Source organism: Topomyia yanbarensis, chromosome 2 (genome assembly GCF_030247195.1).
Source record: "Topomyia yanbarensis strain Yona2022 chromosome 2, ASM3024719v1, whole genome shotgun sequence".
In the NCBI taxonomy this organism is placed as follows: domain Eukaryota; kingdom Metazoa; phylum Arthropoda; class Insecta; order Diptera; family Culicidae; genus Topomyia; species Topomyia yanbarensis.
This window is the reverse complement of record NC_080671.1, coordinates 165,303,319-165,330,587: the sequence shown is the minus strand read 5'-3', so window position 1 is coordinate 165,330,587 and position 27,269 is coordinate 165,303,319. Positions and strand designations below refer to the sequence as shown.

The following is a 27,269-nucleotide window of genomic DNA, read 5'->3' as shown; positions in this document are numbered from 1 at the left end:
AATACGAACCGAGCCTAATAGCACTACAGGAAACCAAAGTGGACAATCGAGTGATCCCAGCCGACTTCATTGGCAAGAACTATACTCTGTTGCTTCAGACTGGTAGCTGTCGACACTGGCAACACGGAGTGGGCCTGGCCATTAGGGATGGAGTGCCCTTTGAGCGGATTGACGTCGATAAGGATATCCAAGCGATCGCAGTTCGGGTTCAACTACCACAGCAAATGACGGTGGTATCAATATACATTCCTCCCAGTACCCAACAGTGCCAAGAAAAACTATGTGACCTCCTCGAACAGCTCCCACGTCCTATGTTAGTGCTAGGTGACTTCAATGCTCATCACATATGCTGGGGATCCAACAAATCGTCCGCACTAGGTCAATTCATCGCAGAAAAAACGTTGGAAGAACACTTAGTTATACTTAACAATGGGTCGCATACACGAGTCGACCCAGCCACCGGTGCTACTTCAGCTATCGACCTGTCAATCTGCTCCGTTACTGTGGCCTCGAAATTCACCTGGCGAACGCTTCCAGATACCTATAACAGTGACCACCTGCCAATAACCGTTTCCATCCCCGGGTTCTCACATGTTCCAACAAAAAGGCGACAATGGATTTATGACCAAGCGGACTGGACAGCTTACGAACGATTGACCGCCAACGCCATACAACCGGGCGTCGAAATGTCAATCGACCGTTTTGTCGATCATTTGATCACTGCAGCAAACACTGCAATACCCAGAACCACCGGAAAGGTCGGACCTAAGGCAGTTCCTTGGTGGTGTCCGGAGGTAAAGCAGCCATAAAAAGTCGAAGAAAAGCACTCAGAGCACTGAAGCGTATCGAAATGGAGGACCCACGAAAACCTGAAGCACTGAAAAGCTTTCAGGAAGCACGGGCAGCAACAAGAAAATCAATCCGTGATGCCAAACAACGATCGTGGGAGGAATTCGTCGCGAAAATATCCCCAAACTCCACTGCATCGGAAATGTGGCAGACAGTGAACGCATTAAGAGGAAAACGTCAGCATCGCCCAGCCGTCATTAAACGTTCAGCTGGCTACACGGATAATGCAGAAGAAGTGGCTGAAGAACTAGCAGAGCATTACAGCGCAATATCGGCAACATCCAGCTACCCTCCTTCGTTTCAAATTGAGAAGGAAAAGGCCGAACGAAACCGTTTCAACTTTTCACCCGAGACCGACGGCATCTATAACTCCGACTTCACTTTGAATGAGCTGGTATGGGCGCTCGACAGAGGACGAAGTAATTCTACAGGTCCGGATTCAGTCGGCTATCCAATGCTACAACGACTACCATTGTCGGTGAAAACTGCTTTATTGGAGCTTTTCAACAGGGTTTGGCGCAGTGGCGTATTTCCATCCTGTTGGCGAACTGGAATTATTGTGCCAATCCCAAAGCCGAATTCGAGCGACACAGGTCCATCTGCTTTCCGACCGATCACGTTAACGAGCTGTATGGCGAAGGTATTCGAGCGGATGGTGAATCGACGGTTAACTACCGAGCTTGAATCGAACGGGCGGCTAGATATTCGACAACATGCCTTCAGATCCGGCCGAGGTACTGACACATATTTTGCGGAGTTGGAGAGGTCATTACCCGACCGTGACGAGCACTGTCTGATAGCATCGCTTGATTTGGCTAAGGCGTACGACACCACTTGGAGATACGGCATCCTGCGAACATTACGAAAGTGGCAGATACGCGGAAACATGATAAACATGCTCACTAGCTTTCTTTCAGAGCGAACGTTCCAGGTAAACATCGATGGGCATTTATCGCGCAAGCTGCCGCTGGAAAATGGTGTACCACAGGGTTCTGTGCTCTCAGTTACCCTATTCCTCGTAGCAATCCAACCTATCTTCCGGGTGGTTCCGAATACCGTGACAGTGCTATTGTACGCCGATGACATCCTTCTTGTAGTGCGGGGCAAAAAAGAACAACCACTCTATCGGAAACTACAGTCAGCAGTAAAAGCCGTTCATAGATGGGCGAAAAGTGTTGGATTCACGATATCAGCAACAAAATCCAGCATCTTTTACTGTAGCCCGAATGCCCGCCGTGAGCCCACGCAATCCATCAGGATAGATACAGTAGCTATACCGTCACAAAATCAACTGAAAACCCTCGGTATCACTCTCGACAGATCGCTGAACTTCAAAGCGCATTGCAAGCTAACGAAGAAGGCATGTGAATCCAGGCTGCGTATCCTGAAAATGATTGGAGCAAAGCTACCACGTGGTCAACGGACTTCTTTGTTACAAATCGGCTCCGCCATTGTCACTTCGCGACTATTGTATGGGATGGGACTCGTTAGTCGGGGCGGAGATGTCGTCACCAAAACTCTCGCGCCCGCCTACAACAGGATGGTAAGATTTGCATCTGGTGCATTCGTTACAAGTCCGATCTTAGCCATCATGGCCGAAGCAGGCACCTTACCATTCGATCTCCTCGTTCTCCAAAGCATAACCCGATTGTCCATCCGTTTGTTGGAAAAAAGCAGAGATAATGCGGATCTCCCACTAGTACGTCGAGCTTCCGAAGAACTGTCAGAGGTGATCGGAATGCCCTTACCAAATATTTGTACTCGAACCCGACTAGCCACCCGAAAGTGGTACGAGCCCAAGCCCCACGTCGTGTGGGATATCAAAAGATGTGTGAATGCCGGAGATCCCTCTGAGGTGGTCCGTCCTGTCGTTCAGGAGCTCCTGAATGCTCGCTTCAGCAACTCAACGGTTGTGTATACTGACGGATCGAAAGACGACGACGCAGTAGGCGCGGGAATGTTTGGAGAACATCTCCAGCAGTCGACTGGTCTTCCGCCACAGTGCAGCGTGTTCTCAGCCGAGGCGTTTGCAATTAAAACAGCGGTAACTTCGTACTACACTTCCAACGATCTGCTAATAATGACAGACTCAGCCAGTTGTTTATCGGCAATTGAAGCTGGCACGTCCCAGCATCCGTGGATCCAGGAGATTGAAACCATGATAAGACATCGTCCAATCAATCTGTGCTGGATTCCAGGACACGCTGGAATTCGCGGGAATGAAGAGGCAGACCGCCTCGCAGGAGAAGCCAGGGGTAATGCCCCTTTGCAAATAGCCATTCCGGGAGCAGACGCCAACAATCAGGTAAAATCAGCTATCCGAAATCACTGGTACCGTCGATGGTCTGCATCCACTGAAGTGAAGCTTCGCGAAATAAAATTCGATACGGTAAAGTGGACTGACCGCGAGAGTTCGGCTGATCAACGAGTGCTCACCCGGTTGCGAATAGGGCATACCCGATTGACGCACGACTTCCTTCTAAAGAGAGAAACCCCACCAGTTTGCGACTGCTGCGGGGTAACCGTAGATGTTCGTCATATAATCCTTCAGTGCCGAAAATACGACGATGCTAGAAGGATGCACAACATCGATTCGACGAGCCTACGAGTGGCTTTAGGCAACGACACGAACACCGAAGACAATCTGCTAAGCTTCCTCAAGGAAACCAATTTGTATAAACGAATGTGAAAAATAATGAATTGTAAATTGTTTTATAATGTTGATAGGAATTTGGAAACTAATTATCTTCCGACACGAATGCACCGTTTGGTGTAAAGTGTCGTTAATAAACAACAACAACAACAACAAATTATTATTATTATTATTATTATTATTATTATTATTATTATTATTATTATTATTATTATTATTATTATTATTATTATTATTATTATTCGTCATTATCATCACCGGACGGCCGCTACCGGCCTTCCGCTCCCCGCTCAGAGATGCCAGGATACGGTAAAATGTACTCACGGGCACGTTTTCGTCTTGAAAATGGTCTACCGTAAACTTTTTATACACGATGATCATGCGTTTCGTAAAACCATACAACCCGCTCGCGGAGTGATTGCTGTTTCGACACCATTTTCTATTAAACATACCACGCTACCCATTTCTAGGGAGTTCAGAGAGAAGTTCTCTTAGAGAGAAAAAAATTTACGCTCTTTACTTTAATTACAGAAAGGTATTCAAATCATTCTCATTTTTTATTGAACACCCGTTAACTGATCTGCTATGATTATATTCATGCTTACCAACGGTAATGTAGTTTCATACTGCCTACAGGAGAACATTGCTGAGCTTCATACTGCCTACAGGAGAACATTGCTGATAACGATCTCAAACAATTCAGGCGCTGCTGAATGGCTTGCAATCCAAGGATAGTTTTTGACACTCTCGTGATCCCAATTTTTAAACCCCCCCCCCCCCTTAAAACGAATACCATTGTGTTTCCCTTTAATCCGGAACAGGATTTTTCAATTTTCTCGTAGTGTGAATAGCCATGGTAGGGGTTAATATAAATGTGTCAATATCAATTATTTCAGTTGGAACGCTTGCAGCGGCAGAATGTTTCGTGTTATACTCATGGGTAACCGACATCAACTTTCTACCAGTTAGACGATATATCCAAACTAGCACCAAATTGGCGCCAGGTAGGGTAATTGGCGCCAATTTGGTGTTAGTATAGTTTTATTGTCTAAATGGCAGTAAACTGGTGTCAGTTACTGACGAGTAGAACACGAAATATTCAAATGTAATGTCTTATACTTTGGGGCATTGAATTAATATGTCTATTAAATCTACGGCCATAAATTTATAACTAAACAGTTTTTCTTCTGCCACTTTATAATACGGAAGATATCGATCGACCTTTAGCAGATTCCTCTATAAGCAATTTTTTGAGATCACCCCTAACAATTACAGCTACTGCCTTTTTAAGATATGTAATTCTTGAACGGATGGAGTGACTTTGTTGGCAAATACGCAGTTTCGATTTTTACTTCCGATCACAATTTACAGAAAATCCTTTCGCGGCTTTCGATTCCAATGAGCGAAACACAGCTCACGAAAATATGTTTATTGCGCAAATACACAAAAAAGAAATGAAAAATTGAAATGACTTCCATTTTTGATTTATCTGTAATACAAATTCCCATCAAAACAGATTTACCAAATGAGAAGAATGAGGTAAGCGTGAACTCAGTTAGTTGTGTTTACTAAAATTGACAGTTAAGTTTAATTTGTACGGGGACCCGGGACTATTATGACCGTGTGGGTAATTTAGACCCCCTCGTTTTCTCAGAAAACATCAATTTGAAGATACAATGTGTACAAATGGCTAATTGGCGGTAGACATGTGTGACAAAGCTTTATTTTGCGGAGGGTACAGTCGCATTGAGATGAGAAGGTATTTATGGAACATTATTGTCATGTTTGTTACTATTTCAATCATCGTGCCTGCAATTCACATATCTACATTATAGAGCGAACGATACCATTGTACGATTGTTAGATTATTAGAAATGTCTAAAGTTGAGTCAAGTTGCTATAAAAATTCTTTTAGTTAACTTGAGTACTTACGCTACAGAATTTGCGAAGTTAAATGTTGAAGCTAGCAATACTTATAAATTAGCGAATAAGTTGTGGAAAGGCGTCTTTTAGTATTTGGTCTGATTAAAAAAGAAGCGTTCTTCTACAGATAAGTGCTATACCTAAATCGAAAACCTAGCTAAGAAATCAACCTAATTGAGGCTAGGAACAATTATTAAATTTGTCGATTAAAATCAACAAACGATATCCGAGTTGATAGGCGAAATGACTTTCACCAATCCATCATCTAATATAAAACATGTAGTGAAAATAAAAATTACAGTTCACTAAGGTACATTGAAATCTAATCCATAAGAACCGAATTGACGATAATAAAATCGGATAGTTTATTTAGGTTCCCATTTGAATTCATCACAAACTATTTGGCAAAATTTATATTAGAACAGTGGCGTATCCAGGGGGGTTGGGGCTTAACCCTCCCCCCCCCAAACCAAAATTAATTGAGTAGAAAAAAGATTATTGGTGGTGTAAACCGGTCAAATATTTTATTTTTAATATTTAAATAATAATTTTGGAAGTACATACTACGATGGGATGCATATGAAAAACGGAATGCGGAGACGGCGTAGGAACAACGACAACAGTAGCTTGGAAGACCACCCATTGTTCGCTCAGCGAAGTTTGGTCGGCTGCATTTTTTTCAGAATGGTGAAAAACTCAGTAAAATTGTTCTAGAAACTAATCGTTCTCAACACATTGCATTCAAAATCACCAAGCATGCATTGCTCTCCCGCCAGCATGCTCCAGGTCTAATGAGCGATTTGTAGAAGATTAACTTCTTCCGGTGTCGTACATTCGTCGATCGAAGGGTTAAAGTAACAACGTTCACCTGCTAGAATACGTTTCTAAATTTCTTTGTTGGTGTCATTATTGGCGGTCATCAGTGAGATCAAATATAAATACGAGCTCACCCAGTAAACGAAATGGCGGCGGGATAAAACATGCCGACGAGCGGTAGGAAACATTGTTCTAGGCAACCCGCTGTAACACGCCAACAATCCGCCGTAATTGTGTGGGTATTAACCAAATCGATATCATCGCCATCGCTTCAACCGTCAGTCGGATGTACGTTCCCACCATCATCTCAAGATTGTGTGACACAATATTGACGTTACCGGCGAAGCTAAAAAGCTGAGCAGACTTCCGGAAAACCGTGTCAATCCTAGCTCTTATTATCATACCCTTTCCGAGTTTCAAAAGGACTCTAAACTATTTCTAATACTCATTACATATCACTCGATCTATTTTTGCTGGTCCGGAAATCCGTATTTGGGCATTTTATGCTAGTTTTCTCAACGAACTCGCTTGCTAACGGTGATTGGCGGCGACAAGAAATTTGGGAGAGCAGCAATATGATTGCTCGATAACTATTTGCAGCAATACCGCTTAACACCCTTTTTAAAGATGGGACATACTACTTCCTCCATCCAATCTTCCAGTAAAATCTGTTTATCCCAGATATTTAAAACCACCCAGTGGAGTACTCTACACAACGCCTCTCTTCCGTGTTTCAGCAGCTCACATGGCAGTTGATCATAGCCAGTGGCTTTATCAGTCCTGAACTCGCCGATCTTCGGTAGATCTTGAATGAATCTTCGGTAAATCTTGCGCTGGAAATCTGTCGTCGGCTGCGCATGTCCCCAGACTGATTCTTGCGATACTCTCGTCGTCTACTGCTATTTCGATGTTCATCATAATACACTTATTGATCAGTTCACACTCGGTCGTGAGAAGGTCTCCATTAGTATCTCTTCATATGTCAGCCTGTGGCATAGCCTTTGCTTGAGTGATTTACCTACTCGTAGAATTTTCATAACTCTGTACACGTGCTCCATCGCCTCTGTATCCTGATCTTCCTGTAGGCGATTTCGAATCTATATTCACACTGTGGAACATTTATGATGCTGGAGAAAAATTTTCCGATCATTAGAACGTGGTCGATTTGGTTCTCAGTTTGTTAATCAGATGATCTCAGGAGCGGGGTTCATGTCCCTGATAAGAAGCTTCATATTCTGCCGCGGGCTCCAAATGCGCGTAAAATGCATCTTTCTCGTTCTCGGGTCACGCTTCGGGAGGGCAGTGCACGTTAACGATGCTGTAGTTGTATAAATGGCCTTTGATTTACACACAGTCTTTATCTGATCGTCTGGTACTTGATTACGCGTTGGCGCATCTTGCACATCACTACAAAGCTGATTCCCAACTTGTTTGTTGTGCCGTCGCTCTAGTACAATGTAACCGCGCGATGTCCGCTTTTCCGCACATTCTGTCCTGCCAAGCAAAGTTCCTACAACGCTACGTCTTTGAAGTTGCGAGTTTTCAACTCATTGTGTAGGATTCGTTCGAACCCAGGGAAGAAAAAAGACTTACATTTCGATGTGCCAAGTTTCCAATCGTAGTCCTTTTCTCGTTACGTGGGCTTTGATCGATTATTCCGATCCGCCTTGTCCTCCTGATTCTCCGTAACGTAGTGTTTTCTGGGCAGCTTGTTGGGATTGACACAACCTCCTGTCTCCTCGGACAGCCGCGCAGAATTTCTTTGCCACCTCACGTATTAAGTTCGGTCTACGGTAGGGTTATAGCGCACATGCCCACTCGCACCTTCTCATTATGCTTCTACTACACAAGACAGTAGTACCCAGTCGATGCCGGGCTACAGATTAAATGTCATCAACACAGGAAATCATGAAATAGGAGCTTGTTAACACTGGGAAGTATTAACCATTTGATGACCAACCTTCGAAGTTGATGGTTTCGAAATTTTGTGATGTTGACCGTAAGATATATTCCATTTTAAAACTATTCTTTATTTTTTTCTTATTTTTAGAATGGAAAGGTTGAACTGTTTTTGTTTCTGAACTTTCAATATTTTATCAAATTTACATTATATTGAAGCATTTTCGAGAAATTAACGATTTTCGTCAAGCCACCACCCCCTCCCCAACACAAATTTCTGGCTACGCTACTCGATCAGAAAATTTGTGATAAAATCAATTTATCGCTATAAGTTGAATTGATTCGGTCCTTTCGATATAAAATTTCAGCTCAGTGACTCCAAATTCACTTAAAATATATGGCTATAGGACGGAATTCTCTAAAATGTATGTTGAGGATAGGGGGTCCCGACTCATGACAAACCAATACACGTTGGATGCACATCTCCGGCGTATTGGGCTCGTAGAGAGTGGTATCTGTGCTTGTGGCGACGGCTATCACGATATTGAGCACATTGTCTGGGCGTGCACCGAGTACAGTTCCACCAGATCTCGGCTTATGGACACCCTCCGGGCCCGAGGAAGACCACCCAACGTCCCGGTTCGAGATGTGCTGGCAAGTCGCGATGCCCTCTATATGTCCCTTATATACACCTTCATAAAAACTATCAATATACAAATTTAACACGCCCCTTTTTCTTGTCATTCTCAGAAGTGTTTTCCTCCGCCTGTACCATACACCCACGAAGGTTTGATGCGACTCCAAGGCGACACCAAACATCTCTGTCGAATGAGCCAACAAACACGGGACCTACGTACAAACCACACGCGCAACTCGAACTCTTTCCGATCCGCATCTGAGCCGTACTACGAAATCGTCTGGAGGAACCCCTGCCGACTCGAGGAAGAACACCCTGCCTCCCTGTACATAATTCTTCCTGATGAAGGCCACCCGAGTCTGCATCCTATGCCGTTGATCTCCCGCTGCCTGAAACTGAAAGTTAATTACTTTCTTCCCTGCCATCTTTGTCCACCCTCACTCCCCTGACTCTTATACCCAGAAGTATCATCCCCCCCGTCCAGCAAATAGCCCCCCGAAACATTTAGCTCTTTCTGTCTCTTCTAGTTCTAACTATTATATAATCTCATTGAAAATGCCCAACTCTACTACCACATCAAAATAACTCTAAATTATCTCCCCGAATCTTTACAAAATTCAGTCACGCCATCTAGTTATTCCTAGTTTTAAGATAGCTATAAAAACTGCCCCCTTAGTTAAAAATTATTTGTTTCAATAATCTCCCTGCTAAAAATGTCAAACCATATTGCTATAAAAACTAAATGACCCCTCTAATCTTACGAAAATTATACTACCCCGTTGTATATGTGTAAAGCTATAAATTCTCCTTAGTTTAATTTAAAAAAAAATCAATATGTAATTTCCTAGTTTTAAGTAATTTAAAATGTAAACAAATCATGATTGGTACCTTTAAGCTAACGTAAACTTGCCTTATCAAATAAACAATTTGAATAAAAAATAGATGTGACTATAATTCTGGAATATGTCCAGAACCCAAGAATTCCGGAACTGTTGATAGTGGACAATATATATATTTTTTTTTCATAAAACGTTTATTTGACACGGCATTTGCAAAAGCTTTTTTACGCCGGGGTTTTTTTTACATAACATGTTACAAAAGTTCTTAAGACTATCACGTTATAATAAAAATTCATTTTCTAATGCTAACACTGAGGATAATCATCATTTTGAATATTTTTATTTATACTCTATTTTCTTGAATTTCATATTGATATTGATATTGATTCATATTGATATTCATATTGATAGTTTTTCTGTAATTTTTGTTTATTTTTTTTTCTTTATTTATATCGTTTTATCTAACTTAACTCACTGCGAAGAAATCTAAATTGTTTGTGGGTAGCAAGGGATAAAACTAGAAACATTGTGGGGATAATTATATTTGAATATTTATTGTTTTCAGGAAATGATAAATATGGCTCATGTATGTAAGATCTCGTAAAGCGAGGATATCACGAACAGGTACATAGGGTGGTTTTCTTCTGGCTCGTATGGAGTCTATTAATTGGGATCTGGCTTCACGATATTCAGTGCAAGACCAAACAACATGTTCAATGTCTTCGTAACCCTCTCCGCAAGCACATTGATTATCTTCTGCGATCCCAATACGGCGGAGATGCGCATTCAACGTATAATGGTTGGACATGAGTCTAGACATCACACGAATGAAGTTTCGACTTACATCCAACCCTTTGAACCATGCATTCGTTGATACTTTAGGGATAATTGAGTGCAACCACCGTCCCAGATCTCCATTGTTCCATGGTGTTTGCCAACTAGTAAGCGTCCTCTGAAGTGGACAATATATTAAAAAGAATCTTTGATTGGCCATCAGTGATCTAGACTTGCGAAAAGAAATAATTTGATGCACCTTTCAATGCATGTTTAACCTTTGAAGTATTTCGATTGTACCGGTTTATATGGGAAATTCCTATGTGGCCACAGTAACCAACCTGTTTCTCCGGAACCAAATATCAGATATGACAAACTCAAATGAAGTCCATAGGAGTATTGTATCTTTCATTTGATATCAAGTTTGTAAAAATCGATCAAGAACTCCCTTAGAAAAAGGAGTAACATTATCTTAGGAACTTGGAAAGTACCCGAGGACATCAAGAACCATCATATGGTAGTCAATGTGGTCAAAGCTGCTTAGAATGATCATTAGAGATCTAGACCTGCAAATCTTAGTTAGTTTGCTGTGTTACCGGACTCTTCAACCCGAAACTCCGAAACCGGAAGTCCAATCGACAAAAAATTCAATAGCAGCTTATGGGAGCGTTATACCTTTCAGTTGCAATCAATTTGAGCGATTCGGTCAAGTCATTTATGAGAAAAATGAGTGAGTTTACAAAGTATATACACACGTACATACACACACAAACGGACATTCGCCAAATTTGACGAACTGAGTTGAATGGTATATGGGACTCGATCCTCCGGGACTCGCTTAAAATGCTGTATTTCAGAGTGATTGCATATCCTAAATATTGAGAAAGGCAAAAAATCATGGCCAACATCTATACAATAATTAAACCAACTGGTGACTTATTTTCAGTGATTTTATGATGTAATGTAAACAAGCGAATAGTTTTGCCCAAGTTACTTATGCCACAAAAGCAACTGCTTTTTAGAAAAAGTAATAGCTCTTTTCATCAAATTATGAGAAAAACACTGTCCTTCAAATAGCTGTCAAAATTTTCGTCCAAGTAGCCCGAAATCTTGGGAAAATGTTCATAATGCATCAACCAATACAAGAAAAACTTGTCTTAATCCACCTACTGGTGCAACTGTGCCTTTCTTAATTCTCCAAACTATGATTCCATGGCTGGTTATGTTCGATTTGATAGTGGAAATAGCTAGTACATTCTGAGTACAATTTGCACCTACATACAATGGCTCGCCAGCCACGAACCTAATGAGCTACGTGTCGACAGTAAAATACTTGAAACAAAAAAAAATATCACATTTAATTAGCCTAATCAGCATTAGTTCAATGCTGCCTTCCTGCTAACTAATTTTGACATGCGGGGGTGGGTGTGTGAGGAGGGTGAAAAACCCACGAACGAGCTAGTCCCCAGTTTAATTTGGGATATAGTGATATAGTGGTGGTATAAAGATGATAGGGTTGAGGGGTGATCTAACGGGAATTTAAAGGGGTGGTGACCAGTGAGGAGAAGGGGCGTTACTTCTCTCCGTACACCCCTTGCTACGCCCTTGTAAAACCCAGAAACCTTATGTCAATCAAAAAAAAATTTGGCCCTCCGGTCGGGTTTAGGTTGATGATTTTCAGAGCGATTGCATATCCTTTCTATACGAGAAAGGCAAAAATTTCGGTGTGGTCGCACTCTTAAGCCAGTAACTCCGGAACCGGAAGTCGAATCAACTGCAAATTCAATAGCAGCTTATGGGAGCGTTATAGTAGCTCTTCAGTATTATAATTACTTTTTTTAAGATCTAACATTTTTGGTAAATATCCACTGCCACTCGAATCGGTTGGAATTTTTCATGATCATTCAAGAACTGTTGAGTCGAAAGAGATCGATACACCAGTGATGCAGTGTTTCGAGTCGTAAGAGCACCCATTGGAATGGGTAGTCCGGTATTTAATTTCGTCAAAGGCTATTCATCATACACATCTTAAATTACTAAGGCTCTACTGTCATCCTGAGATTCCCACCATATGTTCCATGGAAATTGAAGTCTCAGCTAACCTCAATTATTTGAAATATCTTTTTTTGCTTTTCTATTATAGAAAGGTTATACAATCACTTTGAACATCGCCAACCTAATCCCAACCCGGAAGACCGAGTGTCATATACTATTTGACTCAGTTCATACATATCGTAACTATTGTTTCCCGATATTCATATTATTTACTCCAAAAGCATAATTTGTTTTATTAGATTGTGTTGTTGCAAAATCGAAATGTAAAAACCAATTTAATCCACCTAGCAGTGAGATGAGACATTTCTTACACATTTCACTATTGAATTAGTTTGCAGAACTCACGAGAAGTAGGCACCCAACTAGAGGTGGGATGAAAACAGTTTCTAGTCTTGCACGAATAAAATCTCGAATAAACTGAATAAATTATAGAAATCAACAAAACGACCGAAATAAAAAAGTAAAGCAAAAAATGAAACAATAGGTTTTTAAATTCATAAAATGAGTAGAAAAATTAATGGAAATCGAAATTATAATATACACGAATCAAATTAGATTAGGTTATTACATAAAAATTAAGATATGATATATTTAGGAATAGTTATAAGAATAATAGAATAAATTGACTCATACTAACAAATTGAATAAAATAAAACGAATGACTGAACATGAAATGCATAAAATTAAAGATATGAATGAAATGAATCAAATGAATCAAACAAATTAAATGAATCAAGCGAATCAAATGAATCAAATGAATCAAATGAATCAAATGAATCACGCGAATCAAATGAATCAAACAAATTAAATGAATCAAGCGAATCAAGCGAATCAAATGAATCATATGAATCAAATGAATCACACGAATCAAATGAATCAAATGAATCAAATAAATCAAATGAATCAAATGAATCAAATGAATCAAATGAATCAAATGAACCACACGAATCAAATGAATCAAATGAATCAAACAAATTAAATGAATCAAGCGAATCAAATGAATCAAATGAATCAAATGAATCAAATGAATCACACGAATCAAATGAATCAAATGAATCAAACAAATTAAATGAATCAAGCGAATCAAGCGAATCAAATGAATCATATGAATCAAATGAATCACACGAATCAAATGAATCAAATAAATCAAATGAATCAAATGAATCAAATGAATCAAATGAATCAAATGAATCAAATGAATCAAATGAATCAAATGAATCAAATGAACCACACGAATCAAATGAATCAAATGAATCAAATGAATCAAGCAAATTAAATTAATCAAGCGAATCAAATGAATCAAATGAATCAAATGAATCACACGAATCAAATGAATCAAATAAATCAAATGAATCAAATGAATCAAATGAATCAAATGAATCAAATGAATCATATGAATCAAATGAATCACATGAATAAATGAATCACACGAATTACATGAATCAAATTAATCAAATTAATTAAATGAATCAAATGAATTAAATAAATAGAATTGATTTAATTCATCCAGTGAATACAATGAATCAAATTAATGAAATGGATCAAATGAATAAAAAGAATGGATGAACAAAATGAATAAAGTAAAAAAATAAATGAAATGCATAAATAAAACATACGAATCAAATAAACAAAATGAGCTGAAGTGATAAAATGAATAAAAAGAAGAAAATGAGCAGAATTAAATGCATTGATTAAAATGAAAAATTGAACAATGGTAAAAGGTTAAAAATTAATATAAAGAAATAAATTGAATCAAATAAATTATTTGGATGAAATGATTAATACTGAAAAAGTAGTCGGATTATTAAAATGAAGAAACTGAACAAAATGAATAAAATGCATACAATGAAAACAATGAATGATATGAATAAAATGAACAAAAACAATAAACTGATCAGAGTGAATCCAAAGAATGAAACGAATAAAATAAGTAAAATGAACGCAGATGAACAAAACGAATAAAAAGATGCGGAATGAAATGCTTAATTAAAATGAAATGGTCATATATTTGAAGCTAAAAACATGTTTGAATAAAGAAAATTAATAAACCGGATTGTACGAATTTGAGAACCATTGCAACAGAAAGTTTTGAAATGTTTTTGAAAATCCCATCTTCTGAGCAAAGGCTAATAAATATGCAATGGACTTTCTATGGCTTCCATTTTTTTGGTTCTATTCTTTTTGTTTTCATGCTTCTTTACTTGACGGCGTCGTTTTAATGGTGTTTCTACTTTATTGTTGGATTAATTAGTTATCAGGAACCTGGAACGTTCAATTTGCTTTGGAATTCGAAGTTTACTTTTTGGTCACATATTCCCGAATAAAAAATTTATGTACAGAATTGAATTTACTGGTCCAGTATTTTAACGCGCAATTGAATATAGTAAAGTGAGACAAGGTCACATGTGCTTTCAAGCCCCTTGAACAGAGAACGACAGGGAGAATGCGATTCGTGAATGAGACAGGTAGATATTTCAAAGTTTTCATTTGCATTGAAGCAAATAGTGTGAAATCTCTAGGCTATGTTGATAGCATGAAAGCCGTGCATTCAGTTGATTGCAATGCAGTCTCTTTCCATTCATCCTTATAGCTTATTGTGTCATTCGGAATTCTCGTGCAGGAAATATGGATAAATAAGTCCTATACAGACCAATACTGTGAAAAAGAAATGGTTCAAACTACTCAGTATATCCAAATATGGACGACGATAAGTTAGAAGACACATTGTAGTTGCATCCCCCATCAAGAGTGGGTACTTTGGGAGACTTCTTTTCCTAGATCTAATTTGTGGATATTTTTTGTCTTTGATCCGTTATTTTTCATGAAAGTTCGTACCAAAACAACGAATGTGCAGCTGATACAACTCATGGTTCACTCGCCTGCGCCACGTTCTGTCTTCCATCTGCACGCCACCATAGATGGTACGCAAAACCTTTCGTTCGAAAACTCCAAGGGCGCGTTGGTTCTCCACGAGCATAGTCCAGGTCTCGTGGCCGTAGAGGACCACCGATATAATCAGCGTCTTGAAGATAATCAACTTCGTGCGGCGGCGAATTTTGTTCGACCGGAGCGTCCTCTGGAGTCCAAAGTAGGCGCGATTTCCCACTAAGATCCGTCTCTGAATTTCTCTGCTGTTATCATTGTCATCGGTTACCAGTGAGCCCAAATACATGAATTCGTCGACCATCTCGATTTCGTCACCGTCAATCCGAACTCGGGTGGGAGGTTCACATTGTCGTCTCTAGAACCTCTTCCTCTCATGTATTTTGTCTTCGAAACGTTGATGGCAAGTCCAATCCTGCTGGCTTCAGCTTTCAGTCTTTGAGCATATATTTCATTCAAATTTCAATAGAGATACGAATAGTTTAAATATCGCACGTGGAATGTCTCTTTTGAAAATTTTCATCGTCAAACTTTCATATTCCCAGTTAAACCAAATATTTTTCTGATATAGCCATGAATTTCCTTAATTATAGTGTAGATACAGGCTTTGAATACAATTGAATTAAAGTTGAATTGATGTAGCAACAGAAAAAAAATAGTTTTGTTTTCTCAAACCTTCGCAATTACAATTAATAAATATTTCAGATTGGCAGAAGATCTTATCACGCAACTTAGAAATGGATACAGAAATAGCTAGATAGATGCGATAGAAGAGAGACAGAGAGAGAGAGAGAGAGAGAGAGAGAGAGAGAGAGAGGGATAGAGTGAGATGGGGGTGGGGGCGTGTGAGGAATGGCAAATGATGGTTAATGCAGTGACATTATTTTTATAGGCATATTATTATGATATATTGATTTCTTACATTCTTATCATAAATAATGTAAGTAGTAATTTTTGCGCCATAACCAGTATAACCTAAATCTTGCAAAAGAGCTAAATTTTCGCTAGATTTTTGGGCTTGTTACAGTTGCTTTCGGTGACGCCATAAGTAAAATTATATTAGAAATCTTTTATCTCACTACTAGGTGAATTACTTGTTGATCTGTGTATTGATATACCGCCCAACATATACCTCATGATTGAACGCAATGCCTAATCCAAGGAATAAATACTAGAACTCACTGTTTCTTTATCAACACATTATTTTGTCTTTGAAATGAACTCATATATTGATTTTTGAGAAATACTTCATTTATTATAAAGGTAATTCACAAAATGTTCTCAACATCGAATTCCTTGAATCACGTAGATGTGTTTTCATACCCCGATATTCAAAATCGGTTTAGTTTTGCCCCTAAAACACCAGTAAAGCAATACTCTGTATGAAACAATCTCATTTTTAGTTAGTGGAAATTGGTAAGCGAGGACTAAAAATACAAAATGTTTAATATCTCCGCCGCTCGTGCACGGATTTTGACAATCTATAGCTTGTTAGAAAGGTATTTTTACAAGCTTTCTATTTATGTGCAGTTTATGGGGCAATATTGTATTGTTCGAAAGTTATTTGCAAAAAACCTACCGCGTTTTGAAAAAATCGCCCATATCTCAGAAAGCAAACAACATATCGAAAATCAAAAAAAAAATAGTGTCAAATGGGAACGTTAGGTCTTTCATTTGAAACTAATTTCATTAAGATCGGTTCAGCCATTGCTGAGATAATTACATGACATTTTGTACATACATACATACACACATACACACACACACATACAGACATTGTCTCAATTTGTCGAGCTGAGTCGATTGGTATATGAGACTCGGCCCTCCGGGCCTCGGAAAAAGTTTTCAAAGTTTGAGCGAATCCTATACATTTCTTTTGTAAGAAATGTAAAACAGCAGTTTGTTACCCAACCTGAACTACTTGAAGCATAACCTATTGAAAATTAATTAAAAATATCATTTTGATCGTTGTACCAGATCACATGATTTTTTAATTTTATATAAAAAATCTTTGTTTATGATTCCAATGCTGCGAAATAGCCCTGTGGTAATTGGAACAGTAGCACAACAGTCAAATTCGAATAGACTCCGAACTAGCTCCCAAAATCGCATTACTAGTTGTTTTGTCTTATCTTGTTTCAAAGTCATTCTTATTAAATTCATATTTAAATTAAATCATTTTCTATATCCATCTGTATCAACTTTTCAAACTTTCACATCCTGTTCTTAAAAATTGGCCCTTATTTAAATTTAAATATACAATTTTTAAAAGGTGAATTCAAAAGGACTTGAAATTTAATGATTAAAATTATTTACAGATTTGAGTGTTAAAAAATCCAAATCTTTAATAATCCAAATAATTAGAAATATTACATTAAAAGTAAACATTGTCATGATTGACTTGACAATCCAAAACTGTATTAAAAATCTACTGTTCAATTTGACATACATTATTCCAACCTATGGCTAACAAAACACTTGCCAATCTCATTCTCATAACGTCTCAACCAACGCAAATAACCAAATTCAAAACAGATGCCGTCGCGTCTTAAAACACTCCCTATCAGATGAGCGATTTCCGTTTCTACGCTGGACTGAACGGTTACTCGAGTTCATTTAATCAGCACCATTCAATCGGCAAAGTCAATCCACGCTAATTAGTCTGCTACGTTGCACTTGCTGTTCTTATAGTTGGTTTTCTTTCTCTCTAATTGTGATCTGATAACTTTAAATCAGCCACTAATCTCACCGAATGCGGAATAGTGCGATTTTATTTATAACATTTTTCAGATACCCGCGTGAATTTAGAATCGTGTTCATTTCCATCACATTCGAAAAATCCTTTTCGGTGATTTACAACCGATAATGTCACATCTTGAAGGGTAAATTCGTCCCCACTTGATACTTGGAACGAACAAGTCCAATCACCAACGGGGAAATAACGCATTTTGTGAAAATTCATTCATCCACTCGAAAATTACATCAATGCAGCCTGATATCATTTGCGCCAGCCGCATGCCATAAACGTTCTTATCGCTAATCAGCAAATCTAAAATAAACCGTTCGCACTCACCTTTCTTCCTTATCGTACTTGGGGAACGCCACATGCATCAGCTCCAGCACCGATATATCACGCTGCGGTTCGGCAGAAATACCTTGCGCACGTTGCCGCTGAACGCCACCGGCTGCACCGAGCTTCCGGCCACTGTGGGACACCCCGGTGGCACCGGCGCTCGATCGAAACACACTCTGGAACTTGTCCAGATGACTTTTGAGTTCGGCCACCTCGTCATGTTTCAACCGGAGGTAGTCCTCCAACTCCCGGATGCGAATATCCCGTGCCTGGATCACCTTCAGCAGTTCCTGTTCCCGCGGAGTCAGATTCAGACAGGCGGGATCGTTGATGTACAGGTTCTGCTGAAGGTCTCCCTGCAGCATCACTATCTGCTTAATGTTACTGACACCGGAATCGAGGTTGTTGTTGATGGAATCATTCTGCTGGCTAAAGGATGCGGCGGCCGGATCACCACCGGTGTTTCCGTCGTTCATCGTGGTTGACGCGACGTGCTGCGATGGCGACGCTAGTTGATCTTTTCCCGCGGAAACGCGAAAAACGACTGACGGCGGCGACGACGACGACGACGACCCACCCAATGATGGCGGTAACGACGGCGGCGTCGGTAACGTCGCCTGCTTCGACGACTGCGCTAACCGATGGGGTTGGGACGCGGCAGAACCGAACGCGGAACCGAGACCGTTCGTCGGCGCGGCAAAGTTCGCGTACTTCAGCAAACGCGCGAGATGCTGCGTATCGAGTGCGGTTGCGCCGCACAGGACCGTCTGCGTCTCCTGCTCAACGGCCGCCGCCGGTCGCCGTGACGCGAAGCACAGCCCGTCAAAACACACGCGCATCCACACTATTTTTCCTGGCGCGAACCCTTGGTGTCATAAAAATATATTTATCTGGAAATAGATAAAAGAAAAAATAGCACAGTATTAGGGAAGTGAGAGAGTAAATGACATTCACATGTGGGAGCCGTGGTTCTGGAATTGGAATAGGAAACATCAATTATTTTCACAACCTCTCCGCTGGGTGTGTAAATATTTGCAATCGAGATGTGGTGCGGGCCCGAAAATCAACAAAGAGCGTTCTCAGTACAGGGTAATGTTTTCCGTTCGATTTAGTGACGGAATATTGACGTGCGCGGGAAGAATATTTCCCTGTTTGGTTTGAATGTTGATTTGATTTGGATTTTGATTCCAAGAATATTTTTAAAACATTTTGCGAGAATCATGTCATGCCATCGCAGAAGCTCTGTTCAATATTATGTCATGTAATTCAAACTAATGCATATGCCGAAGGCTAAAATTATGCTCAATGCGACCGGCTAAAATTATGCTCAATAGCACTGGTGCATACAAAGGAAGGCTATTGATTTGGAACATTTATTTAAAATTTTCAAAAGATATACTTGAAACACATGTAATTCGAGCGCAAATTATCTGATACTATTACAATAGATCTTATGTTCATGTTCTGAGTAACTCACCGGTTATTTTTGAATGTATAATCATTGTTTAACTCTTTAATTTTCTCACATGGTCAGAAATTTCCTGAAAAAAGATACACGAGCGATGTTGATTAAGGAAAATTTGAAGTAGTTTTTTCAGATATTTAGATCTTTTAAAAAATAACGACGATCTTTTCATTTTGAATCATTGAAAATTTATTTTTATCGAAATTCATTAACACGTGATTTCTAGTATCTTCCTTCGATCGATATGAACACACCACTTTTATTCTGAATTTCCCTCAATTTCCAGACCCAACAATTGCTTCGTTCTAGTATATTACAGCCCTGGTCATATTATTATACTCAAGCTCATAGGTGTGCGCAGCTTTTTCTATTAGGGGGGGGGGGTCTAACAGCTTAAAAACTTTCAGTTATGTAAAACCTTCATTATCAGTTAGATTTCTGCTAGAGATTCGATTGTAAAACAGTTATTATATTTTGTAATTGAAATTTATGTTGTTTCATTTATTTCCTGAATCTGCAAACTGGTTTCTCAAAAAAGGTAATCAAAGTACATATTTATCTTACAATCATTCTATTTTAATAAGGTTTATAAATTAACATTAAACATTTTCAATTTCCTCGAAAAAAATTTCGCGTTATCTTCAGCACAAATAATCCTCAAGTTTTTTGCAACACGATTTTTTTAAGTTTATAAAATTGATGATTTTTCAATCCCAGATAACTCGTAAACTATTGATGCATGAAAATCGTTTACGAATAATTAAAACAGTGATTTCGTATGAGCCGACTGGAATTTTTTTTTAAAATATTTTTGTATCATTTGACTTATGTATCCTGCAAAAAGTAAAGCCAATTTGAAATCGCCACGCTTTCAATTGGAAGTATGATTAAGCATAAAACGTTATTAGAAGAAAATTATATGTATTTATTGTAGTTTAATGATACATTGTGGGTTTTTGTGGTTTTTATTTCTCTCAAATGAAAATTTGAACTTTGAGCTTGATACCTGCCTTAAATAAAATCAACATCACCGGTTACTTTTTTCTAGTATCTGGTCTTTGAAATAGCATCATTAGCGATGTTTCCATTCTAAATATTTATACAATTATAGGTTTTGATTCGGTGCATATCCTGTATACTTCGATTGTGTGGAATTCCGGGCAGATTAGGGAGTTCATCCCATTCTCAATGACGTTGACGTCATTATCCCGGTATCGCCATTGCGCATTCAGTAGTGGCTACTCGCCAAATCTGGCGAAGACTTGGGAGAGCGGTAAGATTTAATTAACCACTTGACGGTTTTCAGATAATAGTTCATATATGGATTAGCCTTCAAAGTCATCATGAAGTTCTGACGCAGTTTCCGGTATCGCTTCGACGACACGATGGCACCTTCAAGACAGCAGACAAACATTACTTGAAATTTGATTGTACTGCACATATAGAGGTTTGATTGTTGCGATCATTATACTCGGGTTTTCATTTCATTTATGCAACATTAAATCTCTCTTTTTCCACCGCGTGAACCGACCACAAAGAACACTGTACCGGATAAGCAGACGCATAACGATTCTTCAAATGTTTTGTTTTTGTAAACTTTTAGAATTATATTTATTTTTAACGCTGCCTGCTATAAAGTTACTTTGATTCAGTTGTTATAAGCCAATTAAAATTTTCGTGGAAATCCAAAACTCAAGAATGTTTCAATGAAAAGTTTTAAATGAACAAAAAAAACATAAAATAAATTAAATAAATAAAAAAAGTACTACGAACTGAATTCGAAAAATATATAAAAACTAAAATTTGACTTTGCGTAATCAGATCAAAATATTTACGAAATATATTATTTATCTATGTATCTCACCAGGATTTTGTTATGGATTATGGCCCACTGATGACGTAAATTATAGTGCGTTAAAAATGTGGATGGCCTTTGCTATCGGTCAATGGACTTTCTGATATATTATTATTTATATTTGTGATATATTTTTGCACTGCAGGCTTTATGTTTAAAAAACCACTTTTATTTCACTTTTAATTTTTTAAATTTCATTTCTTTGATATCTATTTTATCATGACAATATATGAATTCTGACCGAGATTTTCACCGAATGAAATTACTTGTTCAATTAAAAAAAATCTATCTATAGTATTGGGTGAATCTCTAATGGTTTTTATAAGAAACATGAAGACAAATAAAAACTTCTGAACAACTTCTGAGCAACTCCGAGAATCAAGTAGAGAATAGGAAATCTTGTTTTGGGGCCGGGCATAGCGTAGTTGGTAAATTGATTGCCTTGTACCCAGCACACCCGGATTCGATTCCCAACCCCGCACCTAGGGTTAGAGATTTTTATAAAAAGATTTCTCTATCCCGAATAAGAGGCGAATGACCCTAAGGTTAAAACTCCACAATGAAAAAAAATCGTCTTACTGCAAGAAAAAAATTGATGATTCTCTTCGGGGTTTGTAAGTGGTCCAAAATAAATTTAGAAACAAAGTTAGGAAAGAAATCAATTTTTTTTTCGTAAACCAGAGCTATTTATAGCGACCGAACAATCCAGGTATTTGATGCGAGCCATGCTCGAATGAATTAGAGATTTCCAGGGAACCACTTTCCAGTAACTCTAGCGAGAGCAACACTTTCCCCAAAAGTCGACGACACCTTGCAGGTTGTCTACTCACGTAAGCGTGCATGTATGATCCGCACAGCTCGTTGTTCGTGCTTCAGGGCCATTTTCCCTTTTTTTCTTCGTAGTAGTATTTAGTAGTAAATATTTAATAGTAGTTTGGCAAAATTTATATTTGGTCATCTTCGTGATCGGCGCCAATTCCGAAGTCTTCCATGAAGCCAAGAAGCAAGTGATTATGGTTTCGTTTCTTCGTACATTGTATCATATCGTATTTTAGAGTGCATCTGCATGATTCAATTTATATTTTAATCTGATTACCAGCCCGCAAATAGCATTGTCATAAGGCAATGTTCGGTCAATTTGCGTTGTTTGCTAAACAGAATACGGAAGAGTAGCTTATAGGTGATATTGAGGCGCGGTATGTCTCGATAATTATCATCCAATCATTCCCAACCATTCCATGGATCACTTCGTGCCGATTTTTACACTGCCTTCAACATGCTAGTCCATAATACGCCTTTTGCGCCGCTGTCATGATCGTCTTTTTCATCAGCTCACTACACTGTTCCAGCATATAACCAGTGCGAGCAATAAGCTCCTAAACTGCATCGTAATGAAAAATGACGCGGTGGGGCAAATCCGACCTTTTAATAGTGGGGTAAATCCGACCGCTTTTTTTGCTAAGAAAATGATTATTTATCAAACTTAAATATATTTTCATTGTTATTAGTTATTATTTTGACCAATGGTTCACAATTACAAGCGAAAGACACAAAAACGTGATGAATATAGTATTCGTCAAGCAATTGCTCCTATGCAAATGGGAATATCTTTATGTGCTACTGCTCATGATTTTGACACTCCAAGATTGACATTGAATTCCATTTTCTACATGTTACAATTCAATAACATAACATTCATTGATTTATCATTGAAAACCCATAAAATTTGGATAATATCTGTACTAAATCAACCAAAAACATAGGCGGTCGGGTTTACCCCACCATTTTTGAAAACAGCCCAAATTAACGTTTTCGTAAAACGCTTGAATCTCAAAGTTTTCCCAGGGTGATTGAAATGCTATACATAGAAAGTTGCCCTGAAGTCTAACCTGTAATTTGGTATATAAAACGACTTGATCCGATGTAAAATGAGCATTTTACAGCCAAAACCATTTACTAGGCCGGATTTGCCCCACCTTACCCTATTACAATTTTTGAAAAATTCCAAAGCATTAGGGGAGGCTATAGCCCCCCCCTCCCTACCTCCACCGTGCGCACACCAATGCATGGATTTGTTTGTTTCAATTTAAACATTACTTTTTGTTTTTAGTTTAAAATGTACATTAATAATTATTTTGACTAAAAATGGTAATATGGCGAAACGTGCTCCAAAACTGATAATGTCTGATTGACAACCATGCTTTCGATTGCACAGAGTCAGCGAGTGCAGCGTCAGCGTCAAAGTCGACTACCTTATTCAAGTATACTGCCGAACATTACATGTCCGTTGTCTGTTATCCTTTGCCGAGTTTCCGCTGTCAACAAGCTTGGTACAGCTCGTGGTTCATACGTTTGCCCCATTGTCCAGTCCCCATTATACTGCTCGGAATTGAATTTTCAAATATATCAAGCCCTCGATAGTTTGTATTTTAATGACCAAGCCTCATGGTGGTACAGAGCAACAGGGAGTATCAGCCATATCGTGATGCTTGATTTTGATCCATCCAGCGTCATACATTTTATTTCAATGAATCACATGCTACCTTAAAATATACAGAGCGATGGTGCTTTGCTGCCTTTATTGGAAATAATGTACACTTCAGATTGATATAGTTAAAAGCAAAAACTATAATTATTGCGGTCATCTATCCTGGGCCCACCGGTTGCTGTTGCGCGTAATTTTTCTCGAGGGTAGATTCAGTTTACTGTTGCTTCTTGTTGTTTGTTCAGTTTGCCCTCTCCCTCGCTCGCGTGTACGTTCATGTCGTTGTTGCTAGAGCAGTTTTCATTTTCATTCTTGGTTATTTTTTATGCTTCTTGTGTTCCTTTTTGTTTTTGGTTTATCATTTTTGGTCCTTCGCTAGTTGTACTGAATGTTGGTGTGAAGCTACCGAGGATTATTGTTTGATCTGCTGTCTGTTGTTTAACAATGGAAGGCTGTGTGTTGCAGTAGATCCATTTTCTTTATCCGTTTTGGCGTAGGGTGAGGTGGGTGTCTGTGAAGGATATGTGCATAGCGATGTTTGAATGTTTTTGATACCATGATGTCGGAATGCAGATTTGCAATCGAATAGAATAGTAGACAATTTCAATAATCTACTTGGCGGTATCTACAAATCCTGATAAAGTCAACGACCATTCATGTAAGGCAATTCTGCATTCAAACGAATTTTTCTGCATTGGTAAACCCACAGCATTCCGTGATGATATTGAGTTGGCTCAGGAGCTCAATCTTCTAAATTTCCATCAAACTCCGGTAGACTGCGAATCATTACTAGCAATTTAAACCGGTGAAAGATTGCCAACATGCATACCTTTCTTGGATAATAATTGCACAACTGCCTTTTGCATCGATTTAAATTTTCACGAACTCGCATTTTTCTTGAAGGAAGGAAGGTCCTCTCCATATTTTCTCCTCTTCAAGTTTCTTCCTGTCAGTTGCTTTTCGTCCGCGATTTGTGTTTTCTCCAAAGCCGTCTCCAGCAAGAATCGATATCATTTGATATCCTGATCTGCCTTCAGTCTTTGGAGCTTCAAGGCTGCATTCTCAAAGTATCGAGATGATAGGCTCCCAGAATCGCTTCTCATGACTAACGGTACCGCATTCTGTGCACTTCCAATCTTGGTGGCTTATAGAATCGGTAAGGTCAGTACAGGGAAAGCGATACCGATGTTAACATCTATACCATAGGACCAACTTTTCTGTCCAATTCGGGCGAACGTACACGGTGGTTCGCGTTAGTCATCTCACAACTCGTCGTGATATCCAAAAAATCCTTAGTTTGTTAGCGTAAACAAGAAGCCCACTTTCTGATAGCAAACTACTTTCGTTGTGTCAGCTCAAGCTGTTCGTGTTCGTATGTAATAGTGTGCTACATTTCAGTGTTCTTTCGACGTAAAGTTCAGAATTAGTTGCGCAGTTGAGTGGCTAGGAGTTTGAGAAATCAGCTGTAACAGTTTAATCATAAGTATTATAATATTAGGCATTATGCCTTAATCTCTAAGTTGAATCTATTATGTCAGCCAGTCACAAAACCTACAACTTGTAAGTCATGAAATTGCGTTTCGACTTTGTGTCATCAGTATTAAGTAGACCGACTTAGTCGCCAGATAGATGCTAGACACTAGATCCAAATGAAACCGAACCATTACGTGTGGTCAAGCAAACAACGGGTCATAGGATAAGTCCCACAAGCACAGAAGTTCTGATAGCTGATAAGAGCACAAGACTTATGAGGGATTCCATGAGGAAGTGGCCGACGATAAGAGCAATTTTGGGAAAAAGTGTAGAAGATTCTTCGTAAAGAATTTTCGAAAAAATAGTAGTTCACACTATTTAAAATAGCAAAACTATCTAAGAAATTGAGTGTAACTGAAAATTTCTAGTCTAGTCTAGTCTACACATACACAGCCAATACATGTAGGGATCCTGGAAAACTGCAGACGTTCGCCCACAATTTTTCTTGTCATTATTGACGTTTGTGGCACATATGGAATATGACACAAGCATTAAAGCGGCCAGGCAAACTGTGCAGCGTACAAAATGAAAATAATTAAAAATTATACGGCAATCAAACTATTCATTTAATGAAGAATTTAATCAACGAATAATTTTGAACCTTGAATAAGGAAGAAACGTGGACAACCGTACACAACCGTTTCAATTTGATAGGGGTTTGATAAATCGTTGGGAGTGACTTGGCTAAGAGGGTTAATGTCACTCCTTTGGTTCCGGGTTCCTGGGATGGGGCAGAGGTTATTAGTCCTGTCCTGGCTGATGAGCCAAGGTTATAGCACCTTTACTCGCTCTCTGAAATGAAACATAAAACATAAAATGTCCGACGTAATTGGAGACATCAGCAAGAAAGTCAAAGTAAGTACCAATATTCTAGAAAATAAAGATTTCAGGAAAATATGGACAAAACAAAACTGCTAGACTACATAGTTTTGTTTTGTCCATATTCCCCCGAAAACCGCCCTGCCCAGAACAATGGTACCCACCCTCACCTTCCCACTTATGTCTCCAACCGCATGTTCTATTTCATTTCATCGCTTATATTTTGCAAATAATTATCGTTTTCGAGAATATAATTCTTACGCATAAAATCTAAATTCGTTAACTCCAATTAAGATAACATAAACCAACTGAACACAGTATGTGTGTAACTAAAAATTTCTGCACGAAAACAACATACACTGAAAACAAAGTTGTTATATTTTTTTACAAAACCAAAAATGAAGGTTAACTATTAAAATCACAAGAAACCCATTTTCAATTTTTTTATCTTCTTTCAACAAAAACCTAAAGAAAAATGAATCATTTTAAATGTATTTGTATTCTGGAGAAACTACCAGTAAAACATTTCTTACATTTGGTTTTCAATTTCATATAATTTGACAGAAAGAACGATAATTTCATTATAAAATATCATTCAAAATGTCTTTTTAAATAAAAATGCATATAACAAAAATCGAGATATTTGAAATTTGTGTCAATAAAAACAATTAACTCGTGAAATTATGCCATTTTTTAGAAATTGTTCGCGTT

At 38.6% G+C, this 27,269-nt stretch overlaps 1 protein-coding gene across 4 annotated transcripts in view; it reads right to left on the bottom strand.

Annotated features, from left to right (window-relative positions):
• The window catches only part of LOC131682018 (cGMP-dependent protein kinase, isozyme 2 forms cD4/T1/T3A/T3B), a 589,291-nt gene that overhangs the window by 458,793 nt on the left and 103,229 nt on the right, over positions 1-27,269 (bottom strand). For all 4 annotated transcript variants that reach the window (XM_058963167.1, XM_058963165.1, XM_058963166.1 and 1 more), the window contains one exon: positions 18,402-19,291. In XM_058963167.1, the coding sequence (XP_058819150.1) occupies positions 18,402-19,240 (839 nt within the window). In that variant the 5' untranslated portion in view covers positions 19,241-19,291. The remainder of the gene's footprint in view (positions 1-18,401; positions 19,292-27,269) is intronic.